General features: G+C 42.7%; 1 protein-coding gene across 1 annotated transcript; it reads left to right on the top strand.

The window, feature by feature from the left end:
* The first annotated feature begins 355 nt into the window (after positions 1-355).
* Positions 356-16,378, top strand: anln2 (anillin, actin binding protein 2). The gene is given in 24 exon segments (XM_069162665.1): positions 356-397; positions 1,373-1,475; positions 1,922-2,089; positions 2,497-2,583; positions 3,191-3,375; positions 3,513-3,605; positions 4,807-4,891; positions 7,348-7,670; positions 7,776-7,870; positions 8,092-8,221; positions 9,002-9,137; positions 9,408-9,596; positions 9,718-9,779; positions 9,781-9,845; positions 9,973-10,021; positions 10,794-10,847; positions 10,945-10,977; positions 11,084-11,105; positions 11,260-11,369; positions 11,836-11,889; positions 12,499-12,585; positions 13,252-13,359; positions 13,444-13,592; positions 14,602-16,378. Coding segments are annotated over 23 exon segments (2,538 nt in total). The 5' UTR covers positions 356-397; positions 1,373-1,378; the 3' UTR covers positions 14,759-16,378.
* Positions 16,379-17,009: the final 631 nt, after the last annotated feature.

Raw genomic sequence — 17,009 nt, 5'->3', positions numbered from 1 at the left:
GTGTCCACCAGGGGGACGTTTTGATTTGCGTGGTTATTATATTTATTACGGTAAAAATAATAATAATAATAATAATAATAATAATAATAATAATTAAAAAATGCCTTACTTGAAGCTGACCTAGAATCAGACTTGAACACGCCTCGTACAGTCCTAAAAATGGCTTCTTCTTCTTTTTTTAAATTTTTTTATTTTATTTTATTTTTTAAATAAAAAGACGAATCTCACTTCCGGGTGTGCGCGCGGTTATGCTCCGCTGACGTCAGAAGACCCGCTGAAATTCAAAAAGTCGGAGGAGACGGAAACAATAAGAAGGTTGTTGCTCGTCGTCTCCGTTGGCAGTTAAGCGTCGACGACTGTTTCCCAGGCCGTGGTTTGGTGCCGACAATCTTCTCGGGTAAGAAAAGGAGCGACTCGTCCACAGGGGAAAAAAAAAAACCGTCAACTAACACGACGAGGCGGTTCGGTACCGGTAAACCTCGAAGCGAGGCCAATGTTGGGTTCGTCGGCCCGAAAGGAGCTCGGCGGAGTTGGACTCAAAATGACCGTCAGTTTGCTTATTAGGTGTCAGTTTGACAAAATGTCCAAGTAAATATAACGAACCGCCGCGTTGTTGTAGGTTGTTGTTGTTGTTGTTGTGCTGAACGTGTTGACAAGAAAATGGATAAGTTTTGTATAATTTTAGTGTCTTCATGTTTCTGTAAAATAAAGCCAGCGTTAGTAGTTTGAGCCCAATATTTTCACGTTTTTTTCAAGATTTTTTTTTTTTTAATTTTTATTGAAAAATAAAAATAAATTTTTCAATTTATTGAAAAAATTTTCAAGATTTTTTTTAACTTTCAAGATTTTTTTATAGTATCCAGTGATTATAAAAGTCTCCTTTTTTATTTATATTGTTAATTGAAAGACTGTCGAGTTTGTTTGTTTTTTCAAGTTTTTTTTAATTTGTATTGAAAAATAAATTTTTCAATTTATTGAAAAATTTAAAACATTTTCAATATTTTTTTAACGTATCCAGTGATTATAAAAGTCTCCTTTTTTATTTATATTGTTAATTGAAAGACTGTTGATTTTTTAAATTTTATTAATTGTGTGTTTACCGTTTATTTAAGCGGGTCTCGGTGAGTTTAGCTGTATGTTTGTCCTGACCAGGAGTTTGAGACACAACAATTTATTATACAAATAACCTGCTAAAATCTGACTTCACAGTATGAGGGTTTAAAAAAATAATAAAAAAAGAAGTTTGAAAACAGTTGTCAGTATTAGGAAAAGTAAAAAAAAAAAAAAATCACCTTAAAGCAATTCAGTCTGTGAAAAGCTGAGCTCCTGAAATACTTCAACCTGTGATGTCACTGCGTTTTTTTTTTTGCAGCTCAGGATGGAAGCCGGCGAGGAAAATGGCGGCAACGTGAGCTTGAAGAGGCCGAGAGTTCCTCTGTCGGATTCAGAGGACAATATCATCTCCTCGGCACCAGGTTTGTATCTGCCTGTACTCCCCCCCCCAAAAAAAAAAAAATGTGGAGGTTCACGTCTCGATAAATAAAACATACAACACGGGTTATTTTACGGCACTTTTCAGCGTTGTACAGAGAAACCCAACAATTCCCACAAAAAGCTCGGAGGGGGGAAAAAACTCCTCTTTAAGGGAGGAAAAACCTCCAACAGAGGGAAGGAAAAACTCCCTTTTAACAGGAAGAAAAACCTCTGACAGAACCAGACTCCGAGGTGGGCGGAGCCTCTGCCTTGATGGCGAGAGGAGAGCAGAGAGAGAAAAGGACAGCATAGAGATCCAAAACATTGAACTGTCGGAGGGGGGGGGGGGCCGACAATCGCAGAGACGGAGATATGAGTGGATAGAGACTCGCGACTGTCTTTCGCAGTTTGTGACTTATGTCCTTGTGTCTCATCTGTTTTTCTCAAGAGATGAGCGAGGGCCAGAAGCGCCGGCGTCTGGAAGCGGCCGATCAGGAGAACCGAAGTCCGAAATCGTCCTCGTCCGGGCGCCTCGCCGAGCTCGAGATGAAGCCGGACACCCCGATGGTTCCCTCGGTCCGGTCCCGAGTCCAGCAGCTCGCCCAGAGCGGAGAGGGTAACTGTACCTTTTACTGTCGAAGTCGGCGTGTTAATATTGTTCAGATCATATATTAGAAACACCTCTTATCATGACACCATACAGTTCGGTAAGAACACTGTTCAAACTGTCGCCTCAAATAACGCCGGTAGTTAAATCATCACCACCTGAACACTGATCTCAGAGGAAGGTGGGATATGTTGCAGGGCTGCATTAGTTTTAGCAACGCGTACCTAATATTCTGGCAACAGACTGCAAGTAAATCCATATCTGCACACGTGAGGGTATTACCCTGTCGCTTGATGATTCAGATAGTGACATGTCATCGAGGATCAAAAGTCAAACTGGATTATCCACATGTGAGATAAGAACGGCTGTGAAGGTGTCGACGGCTGGATGAATACTGTAGCGTCTGTTTGTGTCAGGCGGGTCTCCTCTGGTCCAACGCTGCTGCCCCGACGAAGACCCGTCGGTCGTCCTCCATGACAGGGGCTTCGGAGAGCATCTCCTCGGTGAGGATGCACACGAACACACGCCTGTATTCTCCTAAAACTGTAAACGGTGTTGGTCTTTTGAATGAAATGAACAAATGTAGTGTAACCAGGGCTAAGAAATGAAAAGTCAGACTTTTCGAGAACTAAAAAAAAAAAAAAAAAAAAAGACAGACTTGTCTAATCCTGAATCTGTTCACGAATGCTCGAATTAGAACTTCTTACTCATGTGACAACATTAGTTTTGCTCGTCACTGTCATAACGAGGACGGCGGTAAACCCAGCGGGTCCGTCTGCCGACGTAGAGTTTACACAACACGGCGCGCCTACTACAACACCTGGATTACAGCTAGTTATCTAAGGGGGCGTGTTGTGTATCTACAAGACTGTAGATGGATCGTTCTTCAGCTAACAGCGACTCCTTGCGTGTTGCATCATTGGAATTGTATGTCCTTCAAAATAAAAGTGCAGCATCAGCTATTCTGTAGACTTCAAAATAAAAGTATTTTATGCAAATATCTGCGATCCACTTAAAATGACACCAGTTGAGACCCACTAGTGCTTAATTTCTTTTTACGTGCAAATATGAATCTCTGCAATTACAAATTTTGTGTATTTATTTTTCCAGGGGAGGAAGAATTTAATCAACGGATGGACCGCTTTAAAGTGCCGGTCTTCCAGGCCAGCCCCGCCACCACACCGAGCCCCGCCAACCCCTGCCCGCGGACCCGGTCCGACTTCGTCTCTGGCATTCAGCAGAAGCTCCAGGGCTCCACGACGCCCAGCTCCAAGCAGGCTTCCCGCATGCGGCAGGTCGGTTCAGCAGCGTTCATCAGTGCTGCGTTAAATCTTCCCATGTGCTTATTCTCAGGAGGAACAAATAAACTTAAAAAGCCTGTAGCAGTAGATTATTTATAATATACCAAATCTAACATGGTTTCTGTGATCAGGAACGGGAGCAGGAGTTGAGCCAGTTGCATTTCCAGCCAATCAGTGAGAACGTGTGGCTGAAAAGGAGCAACTCCGATCCCTCATTAACTCAGGTGGGTTTGTGATCCTGATCTTTATAGCCTTCGTGTGTCGTAGTTTATTATAAGAATACTGAAGAAGACACAGTTCATGTCGGTAAATAGATAAGCAAGAATAAACTTTTGTAATTTTGGCTGCTTTCAGCATTATTTTGATTCTGTAATGTTTGAATATCAGACAGTTTTATACTTTGATGTCAATTAAATAATAGTATATATTGTGTTTTTGTTTTATACTTTCTTTTTTTTTTTACTTTGTCCATTAATATGCTTTTGTCACAGAAATCAATTGTCATACAAAGATATAAATGAATCCCTGTCAGCAACGATCTGGTACTTTTTAGTTGAATTGAAAAGGTGTGTCAGTATTTTAACTTGTTTTTTTGTGCATGTTAAATTTTTTTGTTCTGTAATTTACAATATTTTTGTTTAGTTAGAGATATTTTTTTACATGTCAGTTTATGTAAACATCAGCAGGGATGGACCTCTGCTAGCCCCTCATCTTCTTCCTCCTGGGCTCGTAGATCTAAAAGGAGGTTTCATTGGCCTCCCATGAGCTCCAGGGATGTGAGTCAGTAGTTTAAAAAAAATGAATAAATAAACACCTGCACTGTGGTCACTTTTGCACTTTTCCCACGTTGGAGAACAATAATACGGGCAACTGTGACTTGGGCTGTCATAGGAATTTAATTATATCACAAGAAAAATAACTCTTGAACCTCTGTTGGAGACACATGGCTGCAGTTGAGCTGTCTTTTTTTAGATAGTGCACCTTTTTAGTCTGTGGTGTGGTTTTGGGGAAGTGGGCGCTTCACCGAAGACACAAAGGTGCTATTTGGTCTGTCATATTGGAGTTATGCATGTTTTCATAGGTTTCGTTTAGGATCATTAGGTTTTTGTAATGTGCTGTTACATTAAAGTATCATTACAGTGTCACCTTAGAGGGATTTATATTTCTTTTCCGCACTATACTCAGTACAGTGGCTTTTCTTTTTTTTCTTTTAGTTTTTTTATATTTGATGTATTTATTCATTTTGTTTTAGATTATTTGCGTCTCTGCTTTTAGTTTCCTTTTAAAACGATTTCTGGCTCTCAAAATATCGGAGACTCCCTTCAAATGAAATCACAATCACAGCTGTCAGAGGCAGGGTATTAAACTGTACTTATTCATCTGTTACAATCAATAACTTCTTATTCATAAATCTTGATCTTCCAGCAGGTTCAGGGTGATGCTGAGATAAAAGATGGAAGTTTCACTGAAGCTGCAACATCAAGTGCAGAGAAACCTTTAACTGTGACGGGTAAGACATGTAAACTTTTCCCTGAAGAGTACTACTCTTAAATAAAACATGCGTTGTGTTTTCGTAGTGCAGAAATAAGCTAGTTGAAGACAAACTTAAATGTTTTATCAGAAGTATGAATGAATCAGAAGCAGAAATGTCCAGACTCCTGAAATTATTATGCAAAGTCAGCATCAGGACCAACACAAACAAATAAACAGGCCAAATTAGTGAGGAACCGATCCTATAAACTAAAACTGACACGCTGAACTGATTATCAGTCAAATGGGACCGAACTAGTGTCAACATAGTTTCCTAGTGCTCAAATTTCACATTTGCCACATTTTTATAAACTCTTCAGAAAAATCGAATTAAAATTTGTTTAGAATTGATAAATCTTGTTGTTTGTATTTCTAATTAACTAGAATTGTAATGAATAACCTGGTGTTTCTATACATGTATGTACGTATAGAGTTGTGATCCCAGTCAGTTCCACATGGTGAATTGTGCTGACTTCATTTTAAAAAGACAAAAGAGTACTGATATCAGATCAATAATGAGCTATTTATCTGAAGAGTAAGAGGCAGAATTAATATCCAGATAGAAAAAATGTTGTTAATTGCGTCTTTACTTTCAGCACATTAACAGCAATCACAAAGTGAGTTCCATCTGTTTTTACTTTGATAATTCATATTATGTTTGTGTATATGAATATCTTAAATCATGGAATTTAAATAGCTTTTGTCGCTCTCCTCTAATCCATATCATTACCACGTACCTGCTCTGAAGCTTGTATCAGCAGTAAAGCTTTGGTTGTCCGTTGTTAAGATGTAAGACTGTTTCTTTCAACAGGTCAAAGGGCAGCCGGTCCCTCTGAAGCTCCTGCAGCACCTGCAGAGTTTGAAAGCTCAGGTGAAGGTCGAAGCGCTCATCATAGTGAAGAGGTCAGGGAGGAGGAAGAGCACAAGGCTTCAGTTGGAAATGAAGAAGAGCAGCTAGGTTCCCATCCAGCAGAGGGCCAGACTGTAATGATGCTGTCTTTCAGCTCAGATCACAGTTTCTCCAAAGCAGCTTTCAGCGACGATCAGATCGTGTCGGAGTTGCCTCGAGCCGACGAGCAGAGGTTCGCAGAGTCGACGTCTCCAGATGAGTCGAACCTGCTGGAAGCAACCGAGGAGGGCAGTTCTGAGCGGTTTACTTTTGACGAAGATGAAAAGATGGAAGAGTGTTTATATAGCGAGGAGGAGATTGAGCCTTTGTCAGACGAGGAGTTAAAGACGTGGAGATATCCTCGGCCAGTCGTGAGTGAAGATCAGGAGGTGTTTACTAAAGAGGAAGGAGGAGAGTTGGGCTGTCGGACGACTGTTGGGCTCTCGGAAGAGAAATCTGGACAAGAGGTTGAATCTGAGCCAGAAAGCTGTTTAGATGACTCCGCAAAAGATCGGTCTACTTTAGGCAGAGATGAGGAGAAGGTGGAGTCGTGTGAGGGAGCACTTACGGAAGATATTACTGTTTTTACCATGAAACATGAGCAGAAGGAGACAGACGGCTGTTTTCACGAGGACGAAACGCGTCAACAGTCAAAGAAGAGTCAGACGGTCAGCAGAAACGAGGACGTGGATCTAAAGTCGGACAGCTCCGATAAAGGGACAGAAACAGAGGCAGCTCCTTTTGCAGATGAAGCTCGGGCTCAGACAGAAACGCCAACGGGGCTCGAAAGAAACATCGAAGACGTCGCGCCGCCTGCGGTAGAAGCTCAGGCGGCATCTTCGGACGTGGACGGAGACGACGGGGCTCAGAGTCGGACGGAGATCCGGGCGTCGCATCGTACGGAGGAAGATCCGGTAGATGAGAGGCAGGGCGTTTTAGTGAAAGGAGGAACTCAGAAGGCAGAGGGAGGAGAAGGCTCAAAGAAAGTCACCTTTGTCCTGAAACCCGAGGTGATCAATACCTCGGTGGAGTCGAGTCTGTCAGGTGAGACCAGGGTCTGAAGGTTGTAGGTGTGAGCACACGGAGGACACTCCGGCAGAGGTGGACACGGGTGGACACGGGTGAGGTAGTTTATTGGGGAGAGTAAAACCACCGGTGAACTGTGTGTTGGTGTTCGGGGGACAATTTGGAGCCGTTTCTTTTGTACTCGTACGCAACATGAACAGCGACACTTGTGTCTTCGTGGAACTATTATTTCTTCCTAAAGCCGGAGATACGCTTGCTTTAAACTTCACGGCTGCGTCGGGTATCCTGCGCCTGTTTGAAGCAAAGTCTTAAGTGTGTCGAGAGGAAGTTATGAAAAGACCATAATAAGGGTTTCAAGCACACAGCTGGATTGAGGGATAAAAGCAACGGGGCAGAGAGCTAAAACACTTATTCTCTAACTGTTAACAGGAAACTCTCCAGCCAATTGGATTTTGTTGAAACTGCAGTCAAAGGTGCTTCAGAGAGCGATTTGGATTCACGCGGAACTTTTCTCTCTTCAGAGGCCGAACTGAGCTCCCACGACGAGACCAACACGGCCGAGATCATCGACCAGATGTTCGAGGAGGTGCTGGAATATGCCGGAAGGATGGAGGGCGAGAGGAGGGACGCCGAGGAACACGACAGCGGTATCGTCGTTTGCTCCGGAGACAAGGACAATATGGACACTGAGCCGGAGAAGGGAGAAGAGGAGGCGGAGCCTAAGAAGGACGAGTGTGACGAGAGCAGGAAGCTCGAAGGTAACGGAGACGAGCTGCTCACTTTCCCTCAGAGCGGCATCCTGTCTCCTCTCAGCAAGTCAGTCGAGGCTGTGGTCACCCCTCTGGTAGTTATTCATATATCTTATTTAAGTATATTCTTGAGATTAAGATTGAAGAATCCGCCACAAACCAAAGCTTTTATGACATCTGTGTTAACGTTGCACCGACAGCGACTGGCGGCGAAACAGGAGTCCAATCCTCCATCTTTGCTGCTGACTCCAGACGGCGCCTCCATCCCTCCTGCTGAATCTGCTCCTCTGTACAGGTGAACACAGCGGTAACGTGGCCGAACGCCGGATCTGATCGAAAGCATGTAATCTGAACAGTTACGAAAAATGCGCGATATTCAGTTTCGCCTCTTTGCTCTATAAATCTGAACGAGCGGGTTTTAAACGACGTCATCGGCAGCATGATGAGACGGAGCTGCACCGTCACTCACAACCAGCGTATGAACATCGTTTTTTCTTTTTTGTTTGTGCCCGACAGTATTGATGCCTACCGCACACAAAGACAGAGTAAGCTGCCCACCATCCAGAGCGTCACTCCCAGGCTTCAGAGACGAGCCGCGGAGACGTCCAAGCCTCAACCGTCTGTCAACACCAAGGAGAAAATCACGGTGTGCGAGCACAGCTTTTCAATTACTGGAGAAAGATGCATTCTCGCAGTAGAAAAAAACACAAGCTTTACTAATTCTGTCAACTGTACCCAAGTCAGGGTCCCACGCTTCCTGGAAAACACAAAGATTGAGAGAGAAATAGTAAAAAGTCCTGGAAAAACACCGTCCTCCCACTTATTTACCTCCTGGAAAATAAGTTTGAAATTCTTGTATTGTCTATTTATTTATTTTCTTCCTGATCAAAGCAACAGTAGACCAGGTCTACCTCAAAGAATAACGTTTTCACAAAGTCTTTAACCTTCTCGTCTTGTTATAGTTTCTTTTTCTTCTTTAACCAGGACCGATGAGGTCTTGATGGGCAAAGAGCAGTAAAATCATTCAATTAAATCAAGTAAATTAATTTTTACAAATAGAATAAAGTTGTCAAAAATCTAAAACGGTGTTTTAAACGGTTACTGAAGTTTATTTGTTTACTAAGAGCACTTTTTATAAGTCTAAATTTGGGGTTTTAAGCAATTCAACATGTATGCTTTAAAGCTGACAACATGTTAGTGTAGTAAGACATGATCTTCTAAAATATCGGCCTGATGTGTTTGACAGTTTCATCAAATTGTCCTGAAAACTTGCTTCTTTAAAAGAGTGGGAACCCTGACAGCTACGGAAATGACCTCTGATTGAATTAAAACTATTATTAAGTAGTCTGATATAAATGTTTATTTACCCACGGTGCCGTGTGTCTTGGTGGGTTCTTATGTTTGTTTTTGTTTTTGTTTTTTCTAGGCTCTGAACGAAGAAGCAGGCAAACTGCAGACGGTGATCAACCAGACGTTACACGCTCTGAGCTGCTGCACCGACGAGGTCCACGGACGAGGCTCGCTGGAGGAGGCCGAGGCCGAGAAGCTGCTGCTGGTCTCCTGTATGTTCAAAAGACACCACAACATTTCTTTTAAAAAAACAAAAAAAAGATTCGTCACATTTTCTGATTATTTAAATAATATAAAAATCACTATAACATCGGTCTTCATTACCGAGCACAAACACAAACGTGTTGATGATGTCACGTCACGGGTGGCCTCAGTATCATATTAATTGCAGGTGTCTAATTATAACTGAGCCTTACGGTTGTACCGACCTATTTTATTTTCTCCACGTTCACTATGTCCGTGATTTTAATCGTGCGCTCCAGGCGAGAAGCGCTCGGCGCTGCTGGCGGACGCGGCCCGACTGAGGGACGAGAGGAGCTCGGACTCCGGGGAGGCGGCGGGGGAGGACAGGGAATACGCTTCCCAGCAGCCCAGCAGAGGGACCGTCGGCATCACCAACATCCAGCTGCCTCTCAAGGTGGAGTTCGTCTGCTCCTCGCACAACCGTGCAGGTAGGTCGGCGAAGAAAGCATTTCTGGAATTTAATTCACGGAAAAGTTGACGGTCACTTTGAAAAGCACCGATTTTCTTTTTTTAATTAATTAATTTATTTGGTTCACGTGCCTCGTTTAGGTCGGCCGAGTCACTACTTCTTCATCCTGATCCGGTACGGTCCCTGCAACATCGTCGCCACCCCCGCTGGCCACAGCCGCTGACGCCCAGAACGGAGACACCATCTCCTTCCCCACGTCCGTCACTCTGTGAGCTGCATTTCTCCGGCGGGGACGCCCCCCCGTCAAACGTTTCACGATGAGGCTTTAAAATAGGATTAAACAGGAATATCAGTAGATTAATGCATCGCATTGCTTTGTCTCCTCGGCGTTTCAGGAAGGACATCCGCTCATCCTTTGAGATTGACGTGGAGGTCTACAGCCTGGTGAGACGAAACGACTTACTCGTTAACAAGCATGAATTGAAGTAAAAGTAGCAGAATGGCGACTTAGTCGGACCTGCAGGTTTCCAGAAGCACCTTTTCCCCGTTTAAAATGTACTTTTTAACGTTTTACTGTTATTATTCATAACCTCTCCTGAATACAGACAAGTGGGAGACTATTAGTAGTAGTTTGCGTTGTGGACAATTAATTATAAGTATTTCTACATTTCTGCAGGGTTGTTGTGGTGTTGATTGGTGATGTTCCAGACATAAGAGCATGACGTGTTGCTAAAGACATGTTGTGCTGGCAGCACAGTAGACAGTCCAAGATGTTGTTCGCCAACGTGTGTTTGACCGATGGTGTTTTAAGAGCTGCGTTCCTTCTTTATTACCGAGCTGATGTGGTTTGTTTTGGTGGTTCAGCATACTGATTGCGATTACACGCTAAAACCAGTTTGGTATTGTGGTTAGCTGGTCGTTGTAAGCCAGCGTGTCGTTAGCTGCTGATGTTTAAAACCAAAGTTAATTTAATTCGCTACGGTGGGTTGAAGTTGTTCTGGGATGCTGTAACTCACTGTTTGGCCTTCGTCGTGTGAACCATAAACATCAGTGACTGAGTGGGTTCCCTCTCTGTGCTCGTACTTGGTGCTACCATCTTACTCTATTTAGTTGTTTTTTTTCCATCTGTATAAAGCTGTTAAGAACTCAGTGCTGTTGTATCTGAATTTGTAGATTTTTATGGGCATGTTTCTTTTTGGGTTTTTTTGCCATCTAGTCCCACACGTCAGGCAGTAGCTGCAGCGTGGACCGCACCAACGCCAAGTCACGCGTAAGTGGGCTGATTTTTCTCACAAATTATGGTCCCGTTTGTCTATTTTATTCACCATCAACAGTTTAATTCATTTATGATATCTTCACATATTCAGGTAACGCCGAGAAAACTTCTGAACACCATCACGGTGAGTATGCAGCTTCATTTCCCGCCCGAATGTTCAACTGTAGTGTTTTTTTGTTTTTTTCGTACTCGTGTATCATCTGAACCTTTTTTTGTTCTGTTTTCGACAGAGATCCAGTAACAGTCTCACATGTAAGTTGAGTTTTATCACCTTACGTTCAATTCTTCCTGTTTTACTCACCTAAGCGACAACAACAGGCTTTCAAGTGTATTTAAAAAAAAAAAAAAAAAAAAAAACTGGACATATGTTTGGTGAGTTTTCACTCTGTGCTGCTTTGTTTCTCAGCCGCTGCTCTTCCTGCTCTGAACACTCGTCGCTCCAGTAACTTTTGCCTGGTGGGATCCCATAAGATCACGTTGGCCTCGCTGGGACACAGCAAGTTCCCTCTGGACAAGGTAACTGATGGTGTCACTGCAAAGGAAGATCTTTGGTCTCCTTTCAGAATATATTGCGCATCACATGGCCGTTCTTCTCTGGATTGCCGACTGTTGCTCATTCTTTACATCACTTGGATCTATTTTGTATTCTGGTTAAGAAAACACGCTCTTATCTCTTTGTCAGTTACGAGCTTTTCAAAGTGCATATATGTGAATTGTTTTCTGAAAATTGCTCAATGAATGATGGACGTGTATCACAGCCACTCTCGCGATGGTTTTGCACCTTCCTGCACATTTATTTTCTGACCTTTATGACTTCTGTAGCTCAGTGCTACAGACACCACTGTAAATCCCCTTTGGTCCTTTTTTTAAAAAATTATTATTATTTATGCTGTTAGAAGTTTTCCAGACACGGGTGGGCTCACTGGTGATGTAACATGTCTGTCTCCCTCCCCCCTTTCTCTGTCTCGCTTCCTCCACTCAGATGAAACTTGAAGGGAAAATCAGGAGGCTGCTGGGAGATGAATTTCAGGAAAAGGTTTCACTTTTTTCTCAACACCGTCGCCTCTCAGCGTTTCTGTTCTCTCTTCTGCAGAAAACTAATGTCTGTCTCGTGATTTCAGTCATGTCAATTAACCCCCCCCCCCCCCCCCCCGCCTCAGTGTTGATGGTTGTTTATTCTCTGTGAATTATTTTCCTGTTTTTCATTCAAGCTCTTTTCATGTCAAATCTCAAAAATCAAAGATCTTTTATGTTGACTTCATTTTGAATCCAAAACTAGGGCCAAACTAAAAAAAAAATAGAAGATGATGTACTTGCTGATACACATTCTTATATTTGTCTAATATATACTTACATCATTCAGTTTTTGTATAAAATGATCTCTTGGAGAGAAAATGGACGCATACAAAATTCCTTTCACCTTTTAAATGAAAGATTTATTCCAAAATTGTACTCATAACAGTTTACTAAGAGGTGTAAATGAAACCTCTTAAAAGGAACAAGCTGGACCTGATTTCAGCTCGATATTAGGAGCGTGTTTGAATGAAAGTCTTAGAAATCCTGTCTTCTTTCTCTTCTCTCTGTCCTCCTCGTCCCAGCGGTCTGACAGCGTGTCCTCTCCCTCTTCTTCCTCCCCCGACTGCAGGTGCCCTTCCTCTCTCCTCTAGAGGGCAACATCTACCTGCAACTGGACAGCATGAGCCACTCTGACGTCCAGCACCAAGGCTTCCTGGTCAGTAACTGTTAATTACACAACTTTTAGGCTTCAGCACAAAACGGGTTCATCTTTAAAAAAAAAAGATATATTTCATAAAAGGTCGTACGGGACAGGAATCAGCCAGATGTTTAGTTCAGTGTTACGTCTCTCGGATGTTTAAACCTCGCTGTGAAGACTGATGTGCGTTCGGAGTTGCTTTCTAATTCATCCAATAAAAGCCGACTGATGCTGGATTTTTGGGGCCGATGCTGATGTTTGTCAAAGAATATGTAGGATGTTAAGGTGTCGACTGATGTGTGGTGATCGGACACTTGTGACGAAGACGTGTATTGGAGGGAGGCCGGTCACGTTAATACATCGTCGTCTGGTCGTGATTATTGCGTAATCGTTAAAATCGTTTCCAGTAATCTCTCTCAAAGCAGCTGGACGAAGCTGGCGTTGTCTTCCACGGTTTGAGGTTTGACTGGCACTCCTTTAACGATGTCATCCTCTTGTGCTGCGGTTGAAAGGCACCCGAGTGGAGAATTAGCGCCACCAGCTGTTTTTATCTCGAGGTGCACATGAAGGAGAGATAACTGAACTTCCCTATCTTTGCTTAAATCTACACACGTCACACACTTTTTTTTTCACATGATAAAAATCTGCATTTTCATTCCGTTGCGTTTGCGGTTCTGTTCCCAGACGATGTTTGAGCTCATCAGCGGATACGGGGTGTGGCATCGCCGATATTTCGTTCTGGAGGGATGCAACTTGTTCTACTGGAACCACCCGAATGACAAAGAAACCAAGGTATGAGAAGAACAACAGACCGACGTGATGAGTAATTCAATGTATATCAAAACGAATAGGATTTTCTGTTTCAACCTCCCCAAGGGAGCAGAGGGCAGCGTCTCTCTGTCCGGATCTCCCAGTCGCTGCGTCAGGCCCGTCAAGAGGGACTCCTGCGCTCGACCTTTCACCTTCGAGCTGGTGAGCAACGTCCCGCAGCAGCAGGAGGACGGCAGCCAGGACGCTCTGGCCAAGTGAGTCTGAATTAAACCTCCCAACACCCTGAAAAATGACATCTTTGGGAGGGGGTGACGCGGGAGATGACAAATACCCGAGATGTCTACAAGTTATAATTAAGAGCTTCAGTTTGTTTCTTCTGTTTATGGACCGAAATCAACACAGTTTCTGTCTTTCAAACTGGATTAGATATTTTTAAATGCACACCATAGCAAAAATAAATAAATCACTTGATGGTATTGAAAGCATTCCAGTTAGCTGAGTTTTTGTGTATTGTGCACACTTGATCACTGTCACGGGTTCCTGAGACGTGTAATGGAAAGAAATCTGCCTCGTCTCTGCTTTTCCCGTCGCGACGAGCCAAAATGTCTGCTGTGAAAAAGGATCTATTGTTTGACCGTTTTTCTCAAATTGTGAGTTCAACATTCAGGCCAAAATATTCTTCTGTTTTTTTTTAAATTTATTTATATATCACGGAGACCTGTTTAAATGTAATTGCCACTTTTGTTTACAGTGAGCACAAAGCATGTTGCTCTTCTGGCTGCACCCGACCAGTGATGTCACGGCGGGCGTTCCCCTTCTGACAGTCGACGGGAAACACCTTTCGTGACATCAATGGCAGCTCGAAATGTATTTTGAAATCATGGCTGCGCTCCAAATGATGCACTTCCCCGAGTACACTCGCGTGTAGTACTTCAGTTAGCGCTAAGCATGGTCGCACACTGCCGTTCTTTCCTACTTAATGACGGGATTATTTTCAGATGGACGGCAGGAAAACGAATAAGAAGGAGCGACTTTAACTAACAACACCGAGATAATTAGTGGAGAAATTTTACCCACTGAGAATTTTATGAACGAAGTTGAATGGGAGTCTATGGAGACGGAGGCTTTTTGGAGCCGACCTCTAGTGGCAACTCGGTGGTATTGCAGCTCAAGGCGCTTCCGCATCGGCCTAATTGTTTCAGGGCCGGAAGCTACGAACACTTTTATATATATAGTTCCTGACGGCTGCCGTTCTCGTTTCAGGTGTTGGTTCTCGGCCGACACCAAGCAGGAGAGGTTGGACTGGATGGAGAATCTCAACCAGGCGCTGTTGGACTTTCACACGTGGAACCGACCCCAAACGGAGAACCGGCAGTCTAACTCGTCCGTCAGCGGGAACCTGAGGGAGAGCATACTGTAACGCCCACTCGGATGGGATTTCTTCCAGTTTCCTGCTGCCTGGGATCCATGAAGGGACGCAAGGAAGCAGGTTTTTTTTTGTTGTTTTTTTCTTTTCTTGAGGCAGGCAGAAGATCTGACTTCACGGTTTAGCTTTTTCTCTCGGGAGGTGTGACGCTCTGTCGCTGTTGAAATGGGAAACGAACAGCCAGACAAAACACATCTCGTGTCCATTTATCTTCGGGAGATATTCTATTTGCTTTTCTGTGTTTTCCTTTTAACCTGAATCCAATCATTATCGTTGGATTGCCTTTTTATTTACCAAGTTACATTTGAATATTTTTAGTTAATCGGGTTTTTGTGGAAATCTGGTTTTATTTTGACTTTTTTTTTTTTCTCTCTGGCAATCAGCTGCTTTAATTTTTGTCAGCAATATTATTTTGTCACTTTGAGTAGCTGAGCTGAAATTTTTTTGTTTTGTTTTGGTTTTTTGTAGCTTCTATTCTTTTGCGATAATTTACACATTTATTTAGATTCAGATTGTATTTTTGTAACATTTAAACTGGAAAGATAAACACATTTATATAGAGACACTAATAAATATCGAAGGAGAAAGAAACCTTTAACTCTACTAAACTAATTTAGGACGGGAGCGAAACACCAGCTATTGAGATGTAGAATGAAAGCTAGTTAGTGCTGAATGGGAGCTTTTATTGAAGCAGACGCAGGATCTGTTTCGGGTCACAGCCGATCCATTCGAGGTGGATGTTGGAGCAGGTTGTCGTCCAATAAACTGACAGATATTTTGACTGGTGGGTACCAGATATATTAATAGCCATTAGGTGAACAAATGTAATTGTTTTCTTGTTCTAATTAAAGAATTTCTGCCTGTAATTACATCCGATAGTGCCGAGAATGCTGCGGAATAATCTCACAATAAATGAAAGCGTTCTTTATTCTAGAGAAGGTGAGGTATCTCTGGAGATTAGCAGGCAAAATTGATCTATAGTCACATTTTTGCCTTTTTGTGAAATTAATATTTTCTTTATTGGCCCTTAAAAATCAACATTAGCGCATCTCGAGGTCGTTTTTTTTTTTTTTTTTCTTTCACGTTACAGGACGACAGAAAGCCCTGAAATATTCACTCGTACTCTGAAGCACCTGATTTGTGTTATTGCAACATGTATAAACTCGTATATTTACATGCGTAATTCCACATTATACATGTGATACAAAGGAGGAGAAAAAAAAATCAACAGAGGAAGTGGGATGTAGTGACGCTGCTGCACTGAATGTTGTCTGATGTTCGGTTTCTTTTTCATGTGTTTCCACCTCTCAGTCTGTCACTGTTATAAATGTTGATGTGAACTCTCGTTCTGTGCACTCAATGGAAGGTACCAATAAAATAAATGAATAAAAAAAAAATATATAAAAAAAACAGCTTCAAAAAAACGCTTCGAATTGATCGATCGGGGCCGGAGATTTGGGGATACAAAAAGATATATTTGTCTAATATATAAATACTTATCAACAGTATGTATATTTCTTTCTGATCCGAGGAGGGGTAAACCATGTTGAAGTCGATGTCGCGTTAAACACATGACCCAGAGAAATCAATTTAATGAGTTTCAATACCTCCCATCTGTTCTTCCCTCCTTCTCCTGTTAAAAGACCAATTAGCATTCCCAGGAATGTCGAAGCGGAGCCGGAGATCTTCTTCTATACATACGGCGCCTCGGAGAAAGAGAGGGAGAGTCTGGCAGGAAGGCAGCGCAGGTCAGGAATGTCATACAGGAAGTGGTCTAGAATTAGACTTCCTGTTCGTCCCATAGCTCCTCTGGGTGGAGGCGCTGCCGGGTGTTACGGAGCTCAAGGTGATGACAACAGGGAGGGGAGGTGAGGGGGAGCGCTTGATTCTTGCCTTCAGGACACCCACACAGCTGCGCTGAGCGAGCGGGCTGATCCTCACGGTGCTGGGCGGCGGTACCGTTCAGGTTTCACACCTTCCACAGCTTTAGATTTTGAGCCATCAACTCTGAATTCGTGTTTAAAGTTGGAGGCCAAGAAAACATGAATATTAAATCTGACCAATTTCTTGGGGATTTTTTTTTTTTTTTTTTTTTCAATCATGTTTTGTTAAAACTTTTATGAAATAGCAGTCAAAGTTTGGACACCTGTTTTGTTTTTGTTTTTCTTTATCATTACTACGTCCTACAACACGTCAACGCCATTAAATAACACACAAGGGAATTGTGTAGTTAGCACACACAAAA

The sequence above is a fragment of the Embiotoca jacksoni genome, unplaced genomic scaffold (assembly GCF_022577435.1).
Source record: "Embiotoca jacksoni isolate LCO1_2020_lvr unplaced genomic scaffold, fEmbJac1.0.p SCAF_3, whole genome shotgun sequence".
NCBI classification, from domain to species: Eukaryota; Metazoa; Chordata; class Actinopteri; family Embiotocidae; genus Embiotoca; species Embiotoca jacksoni.
This window is presented reverse-complemented; position numbering and strand designations above follow the sequence as displayed.